Source organism: Cololabis saira, chromosome 8, assembly GCF_033807715.1.
Source record: "Cololabis saira isolate AMF1-May2022 chromosome 8, fColSai1.1, whole genome shotgun sequence".
In the NCBI taxonomy this organism is placed as follows: Eukaryota; Metazoa; Chordata; class Actinopteri; order Beloniformes; family Belonidae; genus Cololabis; species Cololabis saira.
Window position 1 is genome coordinate 1935241 of NC_084594.1, and position 17805 is coordinate 1953045.

The 17805-nt window shown below is 42.6% G+C and overlaps 1 protein-coding gene across 1 annotated transcript; it reads right to left on the reverse strand.

The window, feature by feature from the left end:
* Nucleotides 1-5210: 5210 nt before the first annotated feature.
* On the reverse strand, nt 5211-16890 carry LOC133448236 (NLR family CARD domain-containing protein 3-like). The gene is made up of 9 exons (XM_061726578.1): nt 16692-16890; nt 16446-16562; nt 15853-15931; nt 15421-15628; nt 13433-15224; nt 10796-10969; nt 9728-9901; nt 9081-9127; nt 5211-7506 (listed from the first exon to the last, which is right to left on the reverse strand). Exons 1-9 carry the CDS (start codon nt 16739-16741, stop codon nt 6980-6982), a joined length of 3168 nt encoding a protein of 1055 aa, XP_061582562.1. The 5' UTR covers nt 16742-16890; the 3' UTR covers nt 5211-6979.
* Nucleotides 16891-17805: the final 915 nt, after the last annotated feature.

Sequence of the window (17805 nt, forward strand, 5' to 3'; positions counted from 1 at the left end):
GACCTGAACCTTGTGTGTGTGAAACCAGTTACCTAAATGGAGATCAAATAGAAACGGGTATGTCAAGTTATCAATGCACTTTATAAAGAACTCAATCACATTCATTCTTTCCATTACCTTTGGCCCATCATCTTCAGCACCATCATCATCATCATCATCTTCATCATAAACCTTGGAGGACAGATCAACAGGAGGCACACCCATCTCTCCTTCTGCTGCTTGCGCCTGCTTGGATGTCACCTGGTGTATAGACATAAAAGAAGAAGACAGTCAGCTCTGACAGGAATCATGACTCTGGAAATACTTACAGTTCACAACAGTATTATAATCCAGGACCCCACGAGGGTCAGTCTTAGAAGTCTCCCTATCTTAACATCCCAACAGAGGCCTAAAAAGGGATCTCACTTCAAAATATTTTCTTCATCATGCAGAAGCTCAGAAAGTTAATTATTGTAATTGTAAACACTCTAGTTTGGATGCAGACAAGTGTTGTCCTGTAGGTTAACAATCACTTATAAAGGGGTCCATACGGAGGGCCCATGTAAGGACATGAACTGAAACTTGGTGTGTGTGTGGAAGAGAAAAGTTGGAAAACCCTTTTGTAGGAAGAATATCTAACAGGGCCCCATTAAGACATGACCTGAACCTTGTGTGTGTGAAACCAATTAGCTAAATGGAGATCAAATAGAAACTGGTATGTCAAGTTATCAATGCACTTTATAAAGAACTCAATCACATTCATTATTTCCATTACCTTTGGCCCATCATCTTCATCATAAACCTTGGAGGACAGATCAACAGGAGGCACAGCCATCTCTTCTTCTGCTGCTTGCGCCTGCTTGGATGTCCCCTTGTGTTTAGACATAAAAGAAGAAGACAGTCAGCTCTGACAGGAATCATGAGTCTGCAAATACTTGCAGTCACAAAAGTTAGCTCACATAAAATCTGCATTTGAAACAGTATGTTACTACTCTACTACTATGGTTAATTACTCTTCATGTCGTCAAAGACACCTGACCTAAGGATGCATTTTATATAATAATAATGACATAAAGGGATGGAATATTTTTAAGTTTGTAAAGCAGATTTCTTTTTCACCAACACACCCCGTTCTAAATGCTGGTTTCAACCTTGTATTTTTTATTTTTTTTAGAAAAATATACTTTGAACACTGGTCTTACTATGACTCAAAGATTCTCATTTCATCTCAAGTTGTGTGAAGTGAAACTAACATCTTTAACAATCATGTAGTGTAACCAATGCGTGATCATCATCACCTTTTGACGCCATGGCCATTTTGAATCACCATAGTTGTAATCAAGTTCAGTCCCTACTATGTTCCTCACAGCAAACAGACACAAATGGGGCCTGTTGTTCACTATAACTTTTTTCATGACGCAGTTCGGAGATTTGTGGTTGTCGTTGACTAATCTTCCAAGGGAGCTGTCTTCCTTTGATGCATCAATACTAAAAACAAAATAAACAAAAAACAATACATCAAATAAATATAAACATTATAAAATATATCTTCATATATATCTTAATAGCTTTGTTAGAAGAGCCACTTGAGATTTAAAGTACATTAGGTGTAGTATTTTCATCATTTGTTCATCAAATATTTAAGCATGTTTCAGGTCTAAACAAGAATTCCATAATTGCTACTAAAAATACATATCATATAGGCCTACTTGCCACCACTGGCGTTTTTGCCAATCAAACTCATACAGAAATGTACTCTGTGTCTCCGAGTAGTTCCTTGATCTGCATTCTTCTGCTGATATGAATTTCCCCCTGTACTCCAACACAAAAAAACCTTGCTCAATCGGTTCGGTAGCAAGCACTCCTCTTCCTACAATGACACAGAATTAACTAAATTTAAATACAATTCACACCACCCTCACCCTCCACCCTCACCCTCACCCCCACCAGCACCCCTGAACTATCAACTTACCCTCCACCCTCACCCTCCACCCTCACCCTCCACCGCAGTACGATTCTTTCTTTTCAGTTTTAATAAATCACTAAGGACTGATGTGACATCACACTTTGACTAGACCTTAAAAAAAAACTAAAATTGTTCAGTCCCAAAATAATCTGACCAGTTCTCACAAACACTGGATGTGCTTGATTAATTGTAGTAGTTTGTTGACTTACATTATAGAAAAAAGGTCCCCACTTGAACTGTATAAAACGACCTGAGTCCACTGTTCACTGGTACATAATGACACACGTTCGCTCTTAGACAATCACACTCCAGCATGGATTAATTTAAAAAAGAAATAAGCAAAATGGATAATTCTTAAGAGAATACACTAAATACAGTCTAATCTATAGTGTTGTTATTCTTTTTAGTAAAGTGACACCAGCAATGTTGTCATTGCAGCTTTTTGAAATGTGGGGTGTATTGTGAAGACACAATGACAACCTATCATGATATATGTAAGTTAAGCAAAAACAAAAACAAAACAAACAATTCAGGAAATAGACTAATATTGATACTAACATTAAGGTATTGCCAAGGAACAGCAATTTAACATGGTATGCATTAAGTTCTCAGCAAGTATTGCTGACCTAATATCGTCTGATTCACAGTATTTAGTGTGAACAGGATCAAGAACTAATGAACTATTTCTGTTCAGAAGAGGGCACAAGATATTACTTAACTTCCTTTGAAGATGATTAGCAGTATAGCAACCTGATTTAATAACAGATTTGTTTTACAGTTTGGTTGTTTCCTGATGATTTTTTTTTTTTTTTTTTTTTTTTTTTTTATCCTTGTCTGCACACATATTAATGATTGATACCATGACGGTAGAAACCAAAAGCATATATAAGTGCATTATTACTATAATTAATATATATATACATATATATACGCATACATAAATATACACATACAAACCCAGTGATTTTTTTGTTTTTTTCTTTTTTTTGTGGGGGGGAGGGGGGAGGGGGGTGACGACATCCACTGCCAATCCAGGAAGCAGGAACACACGGAAACACACGTCAAGCACTGGAAATCTGCAACAAAAAACCACAAACAAAACACGAAACCGGCACGGAGCCAACCAAAACAACAACAGCAATCGACCTAAATCTTGAGATCTGATCGCAGTCTGAGCTAAGCTACCGCTACCGCTACCTAACCCCAAAAACTAGAGAGCCAGCATGCAGGTGAACAAGCCAGTGTGTATGTCTATGTGTGTGTGTGTGTGTATGTATATGATAATGCGTGTGTGTGTGTGTGTGTGTGTGTGTGTGTGTGTGTGTGTGTGTGTGTGTGTGTGTGTGTGTGTGTGTGTGTGTGTGTATGTATATGTTTGTGTGGCTGTGTATGTTTGTGTATATGCATGTGACTAAGTGGCTGTGTGTGTGTGTGTGTGTGTGTGTGTGTGTGTGTGTGTGTGTGTGTGTGTGTGTGTGTGTGTGTGTGTGTGTGTGTGTGTGTAATAAACCAAACAAAGCTCCACCTGAAGTGTATCTATAGTGGGGGAGGGGGGGGGAGCAACCCCGCCACCCGCGAGACCAGAGGCCGACACGGAAGAGCCCGGAACCCAGGCCACCGGCAACCCCACAGAGGGGAGAATCAGGAGGGAGGCAACCCACCGCCTTTTCCTGAGAACTGTAAAATTGTGCAGGGCTGATCTGCAAAATATAAGGAATGGGCATTCAGTTATTCATAGGTTATAAAGTATTTTTTTATTTTGTCAGTAAGTATGTTGGACTACTGATTTATGACGAAGTCCCTCTAAAAAACATTTGTAGTTTGGGGTGCATTATCTCACTGAAACAGCACAAGGGGGCGGGGGTGACTTCACTAATAAAACCAAATTGAACTTAGTGATTTTCAACATCGTCATGTATATTGGTTAGACAAAAATAGATACATTACCTCTTCGCTATCCATCCTGCAAACGACCGCTTAAAACAGAAAAGTAGTTTTGAAAGTCAGTCCCGTCTTATTTTATTATCAAAACAAATGCACGCAACGGGGACAGGAGTTTTCCAGCAGTATGCGCAGGTGCTCATGGGAAACGTAGTGTTCTTTCTGGTAAAGCACTACCGCTTTTGTCCAAAGGACCCGCCAAACTCAACAAAAGCTGAAAGTTACATTGTGCTGCTTTAAGACATCCAATAAAGCAGAGCCTTTAATATTTTGTCACAAAACCAATAAATCATGTTTCAAGACACTGGTTTCTTCACGAAGTAGCCTGTTAAATATCCCCTCTACAGTCTGAAAGGCTGCCTGCTGCTGTCAGCCATTCACACTATGGGGGAGTGTTAAAAACGACGTGTGTGAATTAATCGTTACAATCCCTGCTCCAGCCAGCAGGAGCAGTGCTGAGTTTAGAGTTTAACACTCACACACCTTCAGGTCCCCTCTTGGCAAAAATATTAAAAGATTTACCAGAGGGTTTTAGACATGATTTTGGCATGATTTAAAGCATGACCATCAGAGGACCTGAAAAATGTCCCCTGTTGGCTTTGAGGTCCAATGTTCATGAGTGTGTAACAACGCTGAGGTCCACTGGTGAATAGGTAAGCAAGTGCGAACACACACACACACACACACACACACACAGTAAATACACCGCAGTAAATGCTATAACTTTTGAATGGTTTGACATAGAGAGTCGTGGGTGGTGTCATCGGACTTAGTTTTGTGTCCTTCACCTTTATTAGTGCAGCAATGTACACAAATGGGCAGCAGTCCCCCGTGGCACTCTCGAAATTTCTGCGAGGAAATTTTCTAGTTATTATTAATATTGTTGTATTGTGAAAAAGTTGTGAAACTCATCAACAGCATCCGCTGGAGCTCATTCCTGCCAGGCTGGAGATTCACCTCATGCAAGGCCTTGAGATGTTTTCTTTTGCATGTCTTGCATAGGACTCTCGACCTACACTGGGCGGCCTGGTGATGGTGGCCCCAACGCCGGGTGAGGGCTGTCATCTCAGCAAATCCCTCTCTATACCTCCATTCAGTTGCCTCTATCATTCAGGTGTGGACGTACATCTTCACTTGGGGGAACATAAGCCATTATCACTTCGTAATTACCTTATCCGTCTCCAAGGACCATAATTTATGGAGGCTTAATGATTAACAGTTGTACACTGGCTTTCTCTGTATTCTAATCGTGAAGTGCATGTCAAGACTTAAATAAAGAGGCAGGAAGCTGTCAATTTCCTTTACAGTGCTTTAATCCAGTCTAGAGAGTGAACTTACATGTGTGGTGTGTGTGTGTGTGGTTCTGGAATAAACCAAAGAATAATAGAAATCGATAAACAGCAATAAACACATGTTTAACCATAGCACACAATCCAAATAATAATGTTATTAGCATGAACATCATATACATGAGATACTTTCACATTTAACTAGCAACAAAGAAAACAGTCAGTGACATTCAGATAACATAATATAAATTCAATTTGAACGATTAGTGAAGTAAATAACACTGCTGGAAATATTCAGCGGCAGACTTATAAAATATAACAACAAAGAAGTGCTTCCAATAAACAACAATATAACTTATGTTTCTCTGGACGCACACAGAACCAAAAACATCAGATTCATGACACAAAGTAATATAACAGCTTCATCCACATCATCCAGCTTCTCATCATTGTCTCTCTTCTTCTACCACGATAAGCAGCACTCAGCGGGATCGAGTGCAGCAGCCCCCCCTGGTGGCTGGATGTTCTTAAATCAACCAATCTGTCATGCAAACCTTCACATCAGTGCTACATATTTGATTATTAGTACAAATGTGGGGATTTTGAAGTTCTGATTCTTTTTATACCTGATCATTTCTACAGATGTGGGACTTCATGACTTGCTAAAAGTGTTATGGTGGTTGAGTTTCATATAAATGGGACTTGATTTGATGATGTTCATGATTTGCTACTAAAATGTTACAGAAGTGATCATTGACAATTTGAACAAATTAAATTGATTAACAAATAAAAAATGTTTCATGCTGAAATATGTTTCCTAGCATGATAAATCAATTTGATAATTATTGTGAGGAAATGTTGAGGCAGTGCTTTTAATGAGTGTATATCAAATCAAAGGAGAACTTTATTCAAAAAGTTAAATCCTGCAAGTAGCCTTTCTAGTTGTTCAGGAACCTTGAAGTAGCTATCTGTTCACAAAGGTCAGTGATCCTGATTTAGTTGGTGTTGCAGCTTCCAGACCAGTTTGTTCCTCCCGTTTACAACATGGAACGGCGCAGTAGGAGGAAGACGAGCCTATAGAACCCCTCTTCAGAAAACCTACGAGTGACATCATGGAGGGTTTGTCCAGTTCTTCTACATTCTAAGAACCATGTAAGGACATAAATTGTTGTTGATTTCTCCTTCTACCGACAAATATACTTAAAAATCATTATAGTACAGTATAAAATCAAAAAGGCCGACTCCCTGAACATGAAGAAGCAGTTTTAGATGAAGGATGGATCATTTCATTCATACAATAAACTTGCATACAAATTTGCCATGACAGAGACCTGACAGTCCAGTAGTGACGTCCTGGTTGGGACAGAATGTAGTGTGAACAAAGACCAGGATGAACCCTGGCTGCACAACAATCTTGTGCTCAGATCTGTCAGCAGGTTGTAACTTCATCTCGGCTGATTGCAGATCAGTGATTCCTCTCTGACATCACAGTTGGTCACATGTGCAGCAAACTAACAGCAGCTGAATGATCTCAGCTGAACTGAGCTGCAGAGAAACGTGCTGGTGTTCACTGTGAAGCTCTGCCTGGGAACAGACGGATGAACAACATGTGGATCCTGGAATAACGGCAGCTTCCACCTTTAAAATACCGGAAGAGGAAGAAGTTTCCAAGGAATCATTCAGAACAGTTTCACCAACGTGTGATTCAGGTGTTCTGATGGAAACAGAGACAGACATGTACAGACTCAACTATCTGTCCAACAGAGACAGTTTCTCTGACAGGAGGAGACTCTGGAGACTGAACTCAACACAGAGACACGGAAGAACCAGGCCAGAACCCGAACCCAGGAGAGAGAGGTTCAGTGAATGTGGTGTTGAAGGTGTGGAGGAGGATCAGTCTGTCAGAGGAGACGCTGTAGAAGGACAGAGTTCCAGCAGGAACGTCCACGTACACTGCTACTCTGTCAGAGACTGAGGAAGAGGAGGAGCAAGATGTTTCTCTGTTATTGTGCCAGACAGAGTACCAACCATCATCAGAACAGAACAGACTCCAGGAATGATCGTTCCCTCCAAACCTACAGTCATTAGTGCCGCCTTTCCTTCTGATTCTTCTGTAACTCACTGATACAGAAACTCCTCCTCTCCTCTGGACCTCCCAGTAACAGCGACCCGTCAGAACTTCTCTACACAGCAGCTGAGGACAGTAATCAAACCTGTCTGGATGATCATGATATGACTGATCCTCCTTCACACGTGTCATCTTCCTGTTGTTGTTATACAGTTTGATCTTGTTATTGACTGTGTTTGTGTCAATGGTGAGTTGACAGGAATCTGATGGAGAGAACAAACAACCCAGCAGCAGTTATTGGCCGGGTTTCCCAGATCGGTTAAGTAGTTCTTAACAGCGAAAGACTTCTTTCAAACCTTCTTAAGGAGCCTGTGAAAGAAAATCGCGTTTCCCAGAGTCGCTCTTAGCTTAAGAATCTCTTTCATTAAGAAGGAAATGAAAGATCCTGCTGACCCAGTCTTTACAACCATCTTAGTGAACAAAGACTCACAGATCCAGCCGCGTCAGGCAAATCAATATTACACCAAGCAATGAGATATTAAAACAATGCACCCCGCACAAATTTTTATCTATTTTATACTTTAGATTTATATTGTTTAGCATTTATTGGTGACAGCAAAGGGGGAAAAAAAAGAAAAATAAGGAATAACAAGTGTGTTCCTGTATATGCTTTATGCATTACGCACAAATAAAACGATCATCATGAATATCATTTATTTGATAATTTGGCTGCTATACAGCATGTTCTCGCTGCAAATCAACCGCGTCGCCGTGCGCGAAGCAGAACTGTTTTTATGAACGCATTCGTGCGTCAGCACTTCAGTTTCCTGGACGTGCTGTCGGACCGGGCTGTCCAGACAGCCGTGACACCGATCCTCCTGCCCGAGCCCGAACCCGAGCGCACCTATGTGATGACAGGGAAGCAGCAGCTGAAGAACGGGATCCTTTGATGAATCGTTCATTACAGTCTCAAATATAATCAATGGTGTCGGTTTATATTAAAGAATCTTTTTGCCCAGAAGAAAAAAGAGCGAAGACAACGACCCATAACTATTTTCTTCTCTTGAAAAAACCCACCTGCACCGCAGGGTTTAGGATAAAAAGACGCTACAGCGCGAGTTGGGATGCAGCATCATTCAGAAGAGGAGAAATACGTGCGAGGCGGTTCTGATCTCTGCAATTAGAAGCCCTCTATAATTGTAAAAATAATTTCACTTATCACGGGTTCTTTTTGGAACATAACCCCTGCGAAAAACCAGGGATTGCTGTAATTCCACGTTGCGATTTGCGAAACTCGCCTTCTCTTGGCTCATGACCGTCATGTTTTTGAACGCACACACACGCCCACTACGTTTCCTCCCGGTCTCTGCGTGTGGGGAAAAAAGCCTCACTGTAGCCAGAAATAACGGAGTAACACACCGTTTGGATGAAAAAGGGTCATTGAATTATATTTATCATCTTAATTTTTCATTATAACGCACAGGCAGCAGTGAATTAGTGCGTTAGGTAGCAGTGCTGCGTGTGAAAATGCGCTGATAGTGATCGGTGATCGATTTGCCTGGCATCGATTGATTTGGTTTCAGAACCGGACAGCTGCTCCAAAGAGCTTCTGAAAGAGCGAAACTAAAGAACGGTGTTAAGAAGTCATCTGGGAAACACCCGTATCTTAGGGTTCTCTCTTAAGTGAAACCTTCTTTGAACCTCTCTTAAGTCCTTAAGAGAGGTCGGATCTGGGAAACCCGGCCATTATTGATCTGTCATTGATCATTGATGGACTCATGAATGAGTGACAATGAGAAGATTGTTGAACGTGTGAATGAAATAAAAACACACTTACACTTCCTCAGACCTGGTGTCAACCATCGTTGTCCAGCAGGCTCCACCCTGAAAGGAGGAGGAGCGTCAGACCAGCTCAGTCTCTTTCAGCAAACATGGACATTACATGGCTCTCACACACTGATGAAGGAACAGTCCAACACTTGGACAGATGCACTTGAATGCAGAATCTCTGAAGTCGAGTGAAGGTGCAGCTGTTATTGTGCTGTGATGGGCCTGAAAACCCCACTGTTGTGGTTATGGGATGTTTACTGGGTGAAGAACGGCTCAGAGTTGTGAACTGCTTCTATCAGCTCTGCTGCAGCACCAGATGAGCTGCAGCAGCTCCGTCTGCTCAAAGATCTCTGCTCAAAGTGTCATGGAAAACATTCAGACATTATATGGTTTGTAACAAAAGGCCAACAGCTGTAAGGAACATGATGAGAACAGGGGGATATAAAACATGTAAATGCATATGAAAGGGTCACATCTCTTTTGTAAATACCTTCCTCTAAGAGGACTAGCATCCACATATCGGGTGTAGGTATCTGTATTTTACTCGGTGCAATTAATAAAAAATGCCTCAACATAATCCAAAGAGCCACAAAGATGATGTCCACAACAACACCATGAAGAGTCCAGCACACTGATGTCCTTCTGTCTTCCTACCTGAGAGTGTCCAGTCTCCAGCGGGTATCCTTCAGTCCAGCAGACAAAAGCTTCCCTGCTGACTCTCCTGGATGATTGTAGCTCAGGTCCAGCTCTCTAAGGTGGGTGGGGTTGGAGCTCAGAGCTGAGACCAGAGAAGCACAGCCTCCCTCTGAGATCAGACAGCCTGACAGCCTGCAGACACACAACACAACACACATGCAGACTCTGAGAGAACAGCTCTGAGACTAAAGCTGACTCTGTCCTCGTGTTCACCTGATGATGGCGCTGAAGGAAAAGTCAGAGGATCAGCAGAAACACATCAACAATCTTTCAATATCAACCACAGTTGTAATGGCTAGAGATAGTCGGGCTCACCTCCACACATAGCTTGGGCTCTGAAACCCAACTCCTTGAAAGGGGCTGGACCCTCCACTACTCTGGAGTTGCCCAGGGTGAGAGGCAGCGGGCTGGTTTGGGCTTGTTTATAGCCCCTCAGCTCAGCCGCCATGTGTTGGAGTTTACCCCTAGGAACGCCTCGGACTCCCCTCGGAAGAGCTGGAGGAAGTGTCTGGGGTGAAGGAAGTGTGATGACCCTGTCTAATTGTGGGTATGTCTAACTTTCTCTCTATTTGTCTTTGAGGAGTCTGATGTGAGATGAGCTGATTGGGCTGATTTGGAGCACCTGGGCCCAGTGTTCCAGTCTATAAAACCTCCCTGCCTTCAGTGTGGCTCGCTCTTCCCTGCCAGCCCCATTTATTTGCTTGGTTTTGATTCTATTTTGCTTAACAACACGCACCACACATTTTCCACATTCACACACACTGACACTACTGATGCTGACCTCCACACCTCACAAGTTGATTTATTTTGCGTTGCCGTATTTTTCTTTAAAATAAATAGCATATATTTATTTGTGCTGTGTTGTGTTCCATTTTTGTCATGGCCTATGGGCCAGGTTATGACAGAAGTCTGGGGCATCCCTGTTGAGACTGCTGCCCCTGCGACCCGGGAACGGATAAGCGGCGGGCAATGGATGGATGGATGGAGTTGTAACGGTCAACAGTTGAACACTTGGTGGATTCTGACCTGAGAGACTCCAGGTGACAGTGTGGACTCTCCAGTCCAGGACACAGCTTCTTCAGTCCTGAATCCTGCAGGTTGTTGTTACTCAGGTCCAGTTCTGTCAGACTGGAGGACTGAGAGCTGAGAACTGAGGACAGAAGTGGACAGATGTCCTCTGAGAGGTTACAGTCATTCAACCTGCAGAGGAAGTTAAAGAGAGATCATGAGGTTATTTAGGAACGTTTGTGTATAACATTTCACGTACAAGACAACTCAAAGGGCTTAAATAAAAACATTTTAAAAAATGACTTGAAAATTTAAGAACTTAAATGCAGTAATTAAAAACAGACAGACATAAGTCAATAAAAAGGTTTTCTACTTGACTTAAGGCTATAGAGAGTTTCAGCATCCCTACACCAGACAAAACACCAGAAACACTCTAAAGAAGATTATCATTTTTTTCTGTCATTTTCTGTTGCCTCCATGGAGAAGTAAGTTAAAACAGATGCAATGAATCACAGAGCGATGATGGTGTGGAGTAAATTACCAGACCTTTGGACTTTAGATAATATGATATGCTTTAAGAAGAAGCTCAAGTTATTTTTGTTTACTCTGGAGAATAAAATGGACTGTTACGAATTGATCTATTAATTTGTTTATCATGTTGACACTGTTTCCTTTTCTTCTATTTATTTTGTGATTGTGTGTTTAGTTTTGCTGAAGGGGTGTGGGGGGTGTTAAAATGTGAACAGCACATGATTATTTGTTCTATCTCACACTGTCCAGAAAGTTGTTGTTTTGGCAAAACATTGAATTTTTTTTATTTATTTTTAAATTGAGCTTTGCATTTGAGTTTTCTTAATATTTTGTTTGAGAGTGTGATGAGAAAATGTAAATGCCATTGTGCTGATTATAATGTTATTTTTGTACTTTGAGCAGGTATCCTAGTGTCTGTTGTCTCTGAGTTGTGAGCATTTTGTTCATGTATTTTAATTAATGATAATGTTGTAATTAAGCTGATGATTCTGATGAGACCCCAGAGAAACTGCTGTGAAAGGTCAGCAGTTAACGGGGATCTAATAAAACAACCAAGCAAACAATTCTAATGGTCACCAGTTGAACACTTGGTGGATTCTGACCTGAGAGACTCCAGGTGACAGCGTGGACTCTCCAGTCCAGGACACAGCTGCTCCAGTCCTGAATCCTGCAGGTGGTTGTTACTCAGGTCCAGTTCTGTCAGACTGGAGGACTGAGAGCTGAGAACTGAGGACAGAAGTGGACAGATGTTTCCTGAGAGGTTACAGTCACTCAACCTGCAGAGGAGATTAAAGAGAAATCATGAGGTCATTTAGGAAAGTTTGTGTATAACATTTCATGTACAAGACAACTCAAAGGGCTTAAAATAAAAACATTTTAAAAAATGACTTGAAAATTTTAAGAACTTAAATGCAGTAATTAAAGACGGACAGACATAAGTCAATAAAGGGTTTTCAACTTGTTGTCTTGTGTTCATTGTGTCTTCAGATTGATATCCTATGGTTTCTTTTTTTCAGACAAAGTTCCGACTTCTTCTTCTCCTCAGATTGAGGAAGGCGGGAGAACCGCCGAAACTGTCAGACGGAAGGTAAGAAGTCAGAACTTTGTCTGAAAAAAAGAAACCATAAGATAGGTTTTCAACTTGACTTAAGGCTATAGAGAGTTTCAGCATCCCTACACCAGACAAAACACCAGAAACACTCTAAAGAAGATTATCATTTTTTTCTGTCATTTTCTGTTGCCTCCATGGAGAAGTAAGTTAAAACAGATGCAATGAATCACAGAGCGATGATGGTGTGGAGTAAATTACCAGACCTTTGGACTTTAGATAATATGATATGCTTTAAGAAGAAGCTCAAGTTATTTTTGTTTACTCTGGAGAATAAAATGGACTGTTTAGAATTGATCTATTAATTTGTTTATCGTGTTGACACTGTTTCCTTTTCCTCTATTTCTTTTGTGATTGTGTGTGTAGTTTTGCTGAAGGGGTGTGGGGGGTGTTAAAATGTGAACAGCACATGATTATTTGTTCTATCTCACACTGTCCAGAAAGTTGTTGTTTTAGTAAAAAATGGAAAATATTTTTTATTCTTTTTAAATTGAGCTATGCATTTGATTTGTACAGTCAACAGTTGAACACTTGGTGGATTCTGACCTGAGAGACTCCAGGTGACAGTGTGGACTCTCCAGTCCAGGACACAGCTTCTTCAGTCCAGAATCCTGCAGGTCGTTGTTACTCAGGTCCAGTTCTGTCAGACTAGACGACTGAGAGCTGAGAACTGAGGACAGAAATGGACAGATATCCTCTGAGAGGTTACAACCACTCAACCTGCAGAGGAGATTAAAGAGAAACCATGTTATTTAAAAGTTGATTATGTCATTTAATAAAGAAGTAAATTATATAATATCAATGAATACTGATTATTTCAACTAATAATCAATAAGTATTGATCATAGTGATCGCTGCGTTTCTCTTCTCTGCATGTAAAGTTCCTGAGATGAATCATTGATGAGAACTGGTCCCACATGAACCTGAACTTAGTTGAACAGTGAATTTAACTGGTTTCCTCCAAGAACACAACATGTGATTGTAACTGAAACAGATGTGTCCGTGTTCGTCCTTACACAACTTTCTTGGAGGCTTTGACCACCGGCAGCAGCCTCCGTAGAACCTCCTCTGAAGCTGAGAACTTCTTCAGGTCAAACACCTCTAGATCTTCTGATGACAGTAAGATGAAGGCCAGAGCCGACCACTGAGCAGGAGACAGTTTATCTCTGGAGAGACGTCCTGACCTCAGGGATCGTTGTACCTCCTCCACCAGAGAACCATCATTCAGTTCATTCAGACAGTGGAACAGGTTGATGCTTTTCTCTGCAGACAGATCCCCACTGATCTTCTTCTTGATGTATTCAACTGTTTCCTGATTGTTCTGTGATCTTCTTTGTTTTGGTTTCAGCAGACCTCGTAGGAGTTTCTGATTGGTCTCCAGTGAAAGACCCAGGAGGAAGCGGAGGAACAAGTCCAGGTGTCCGTTTGGACTCTGTAAAGCCTTGTCCACAGCACTCTGATAGAGGTCAGTCTCTGCTCTTTTTTTAAACCACCTGGAGGTGTTTCTTTGTTCCTCCAGCAGGTTGACTCCAGACTTGATGAAGGTCTGATGAACATGAAGAGCAGCCAGAAACTCCTGGACACTCAGATGGATGAAGCAGAAGACCTGGTCCTGGTACAGGCTGCTCTCCTCTCTAAAGATCTGGGTGAACACTCCTGAGTACACTGAAGCCTCTCTGACATCGATGCCACACTCTCTCAGGTCTGGTTCATAGAAGATCAGGTTTCCTTTCTGCAGCTGCTCAAAAGCCAGTTTTCCCAGAGATTTGATCATTTTCCTGCTCTCTGGACTCCAGTGTGGATCCGTCCCAGCTCCTCCGTCATACTTGACCTTCTTCAGTTTGGCCTGGACCACCAAGAAGTGGATGTACATCTCAGTCAGGGTCTTGGGCAGCCCCCCTCCCTCTCTGGTTTCCAGGACTTTCTCCAGGACGTTCTCCAGGACCGTAGCAGTGATCCAGCAGAAGACTGGGATGTGGCACATGATGTGGAGGCTCCGTGATGTCTTGATGTGGGAGATGATTTTGGTGGACTTCTCTCTTCTGAACCTCTTCCTGAAGTATTCCTCCTTCTGTGGGTCAGTGAACCCTCTGACCTCCGTCACCATGGAGACACACTCAGGAGGGATCTGATTGGCTGCTGCGGGTCGTGTGGTGATCCAGAGACGAGCAGAAGGAAGCAGGTTCCCCCTGATGAGGTTTGTCAGCAGCACGTGCACTGAGGTGGACTCTGTAACATCAGTCAGGACCTCATTGTTGTGGAAGTCCAGAGGAAGTCGACTCTCATCCAGACCGTCAAAGATGAACACGACCTGGAACTCTTCGAAGATGCACATTTCTCTGGTTTCAGTGAAGAAGTGATTAACAAGTTCCACCAAGCTGAACTTTCTGTCTTTCAGCACATTCAGCTCTCTGAAGGTGAATAGAAGCAGGAACTGGATGTCCTGGTTGGTTCTGCCTTCAGCCCAGTCCAGACTGAACTTCTGTGTTAGGACTGTTTTCCCGATGCCGGCCACTCCCTTCGTCATCACCGTTCTGATTTGTTCATCTCTTCCAGGTGGGGCTTTAAAGATGTCTTCCTGTCTGATGGTTGTTTCCGCTCTGTGTGGTTTCGTGGAAGCTGCTTCAATCTGTCTGACTTCATGTTCATCGTTGACCTCTCCAGTCCCTCCCTCTGTGATGTAGAGCTCTGTGTAGATCTGCTCCAGAAGGGTTGGGTTTCCTGCTTTAACAATCCCCTCAAACACACACTTGGACTTCTTCTTCAGCTTAGACTTCAGCCGCTTTTTACAAACTGCAGCAAAAGAACCTTAATAAAATTGGAAAAAAGAAACCAATTAGTGTTTTATAAAGTTCAACTTCATTGTCCTAAAGAATCAGGATGTGAACTGACACTATGACCATGTGGGGGCGAATGTTGTGGCTGATCTGTGAATGTTGTTCATCTCCTGAGGCATTCTGGGTCATTTATCCAGGAGCTTAAATGTTCATAGAGATCCTCTTACTGCTCTGCAGACGCTCAGCCAGCTCCTCCTGCTTCATTCTCCTCAGGAAGTTCACTGTGATCTTCACAAACGCCTCTCTGCTGCTCCTCTGCTCTTCATCCTCACCCTGCAACAGATGCTCTAGGGATTCTGGGTATTCTGGACTCAGACCCCTCTGGATCTTCTTCAGCTCGTTCTTCACAAACAGGACAATGTTGTCCTCCAGCAGCTGGAACGAAGACCACATGAAGGACACAATCATAATAAAACCACGGAGACAAACATCAGACCCATGATGGACAGACTGACATTCCACTGGTCTCCAGAGACCAGCATGGAGACAAACATCAGACCCATGTTGGACAGACTGACAGTCCACTGGTCTCCAGAGACCAGCATGGAGACAAACATCAACAGAACAGGTGGAGACGCATTTGTTGTTCATGTTCAGACCTGAACGATGGAGTCCAGCTGTGTCTGATGCTGCTGGACAGATGGACCACTGGGGGACTCTGAGATCTGCTGGTCCACTCTGTGGAGGAACCAGGAAGAATTAGCTCACATCATGTCTGTCCTCACAGAGACAAACACCAGCTGAAGGTCCATGAAGTCCTGTGTGGATGAGGACAGTCCATCAGAGGACTGTTGGTGGTGAAGGTTTACTAGTCCTGCTGATCCCACCGAGAACTTACACGTGACCTCAGTGAGAGCTCTGCTCATTCACATATTCACAAGATCCAGTTCTGCTCCAAGAAAAGTTATGAGAGCAAGAAGACGGACAACTGATGGAGACATGAAGCAGCTGAGGAACTCTGGATCATCATCAGGATCAGTCCTCTGGAAGGTAAGACCTCCAGATGTGTCAACCAGAGGAAAAAGCTCCTGACAGGAGATAAAGATCTATGAGGTGGAAGCTCAGATCAACATCAGGTGATGGAGGACCACAGGGGTCCAGGACTACACGATCTACTCAGGAAGAAACATGGGGACATTTCCTAACACGAGGACTGATTTAAATACATTTAATGCATTTCAATACATCTCACCTCTCTGAAGAAGAATGTTGGTCTCCTTTAAAGTTAATATATCTTTCATGTGACATGTCGCTCTTCAAGGACAAACAGCTGGGTTCCTGTTCAAGAGAGTCTCCTTTCTCATGGACCCTTATAGAAGACAAAAGTTCAAAATATACAAATTCTATTCATATGAAAATGAAGTTATACAGATAAAAATATTTAGTCTATTCAAAAAGTATTAAACATAAATCATTGCCAGCATTTAGATACACTGACCTCTTTACAGCAGAATGTTGGTCGCTTTTAAATTTAATTAACCAGTCCATTGAATGGTCGCTCCTCAAGGACACACAGCTGGGTCCAGGTCCGGCTTCAGGTCCAGGTCCGGGTCCAGGTTCAGGTCCAGGTCCAGGTACAGGTCCAGATCCAGGTCCGGGTTCAGGTTCAGGTTCAGGTCCAGGTCCAGGTCCAGGTCCAGGTCCAGGTCCAGGTCCAGGTCCGGATTCATGTCCAGGTCCGGGTTCAGGTCCAGGTCCAGGTCCAGGTCCGGATCCGGGTCCGGGTCCAGGTCCAGGTCCAGGTCCAGATCCAGGTCCAGGTCCAGGTTGATTCCTGTAATAATGATTGGTGAGTCTTGAGCTCTGACATGCAGAAGAGTTACGGACAGTTAGAGATGCTCATGCTCATCTTACCTCTGAACTTTGCTCTGACTCTCATGTTCCCCACACAGAGAGCTTTTAGAGGGAGGGACTCCCTCCTCTCCGTCCTCACACTGGTCCATTCTGCTGAATTCACGTCCACATCAGCTCACACACACACCTTCATCTGCAGAGATAACACACATCAATGGTGTTGCACAGAGATCAGCTGATCCTGCTCTGGTTTGTTCCTATTTTGCTTGTTTTGCTTCTACTGAGCAGTAGAGGTTACTTGGCTCTATTTTAATTTTCGTTTCTTTCGTATCCTTCAAATGTTGGAAAGGGTTCCAAGTGATCATTAACATAACATGAGATTGTCACGTCAGACGTTGGCTACTGTAGTGGTAGATGGACTAATAATCATTTGATTGAATAGTATTAGACGTAGGTAGATGGACTAATAATCATTTGATTGAACGCTATTCGAGGTAGAATGTTTTCAAGTCCAAACACTGAAGCCGGGAGAGAAACACCTGAAACCTGAATAACCCTAAACTGTGATTGACCTTAAAGCATGTGATTGGGGTATTCATGTACGGCCTTTGACCTTAAAGCGTGAACCAGCTGAATCTGTCTCATCATTGATTCTTCGTGACTACTCTTCAATTCATTGATATAAGTGTTATACTTATTTAAAGAAGTATAGTTCATTGGACATCCAGACGAGTCACAAAAATTGGCGAGCCAGCCAG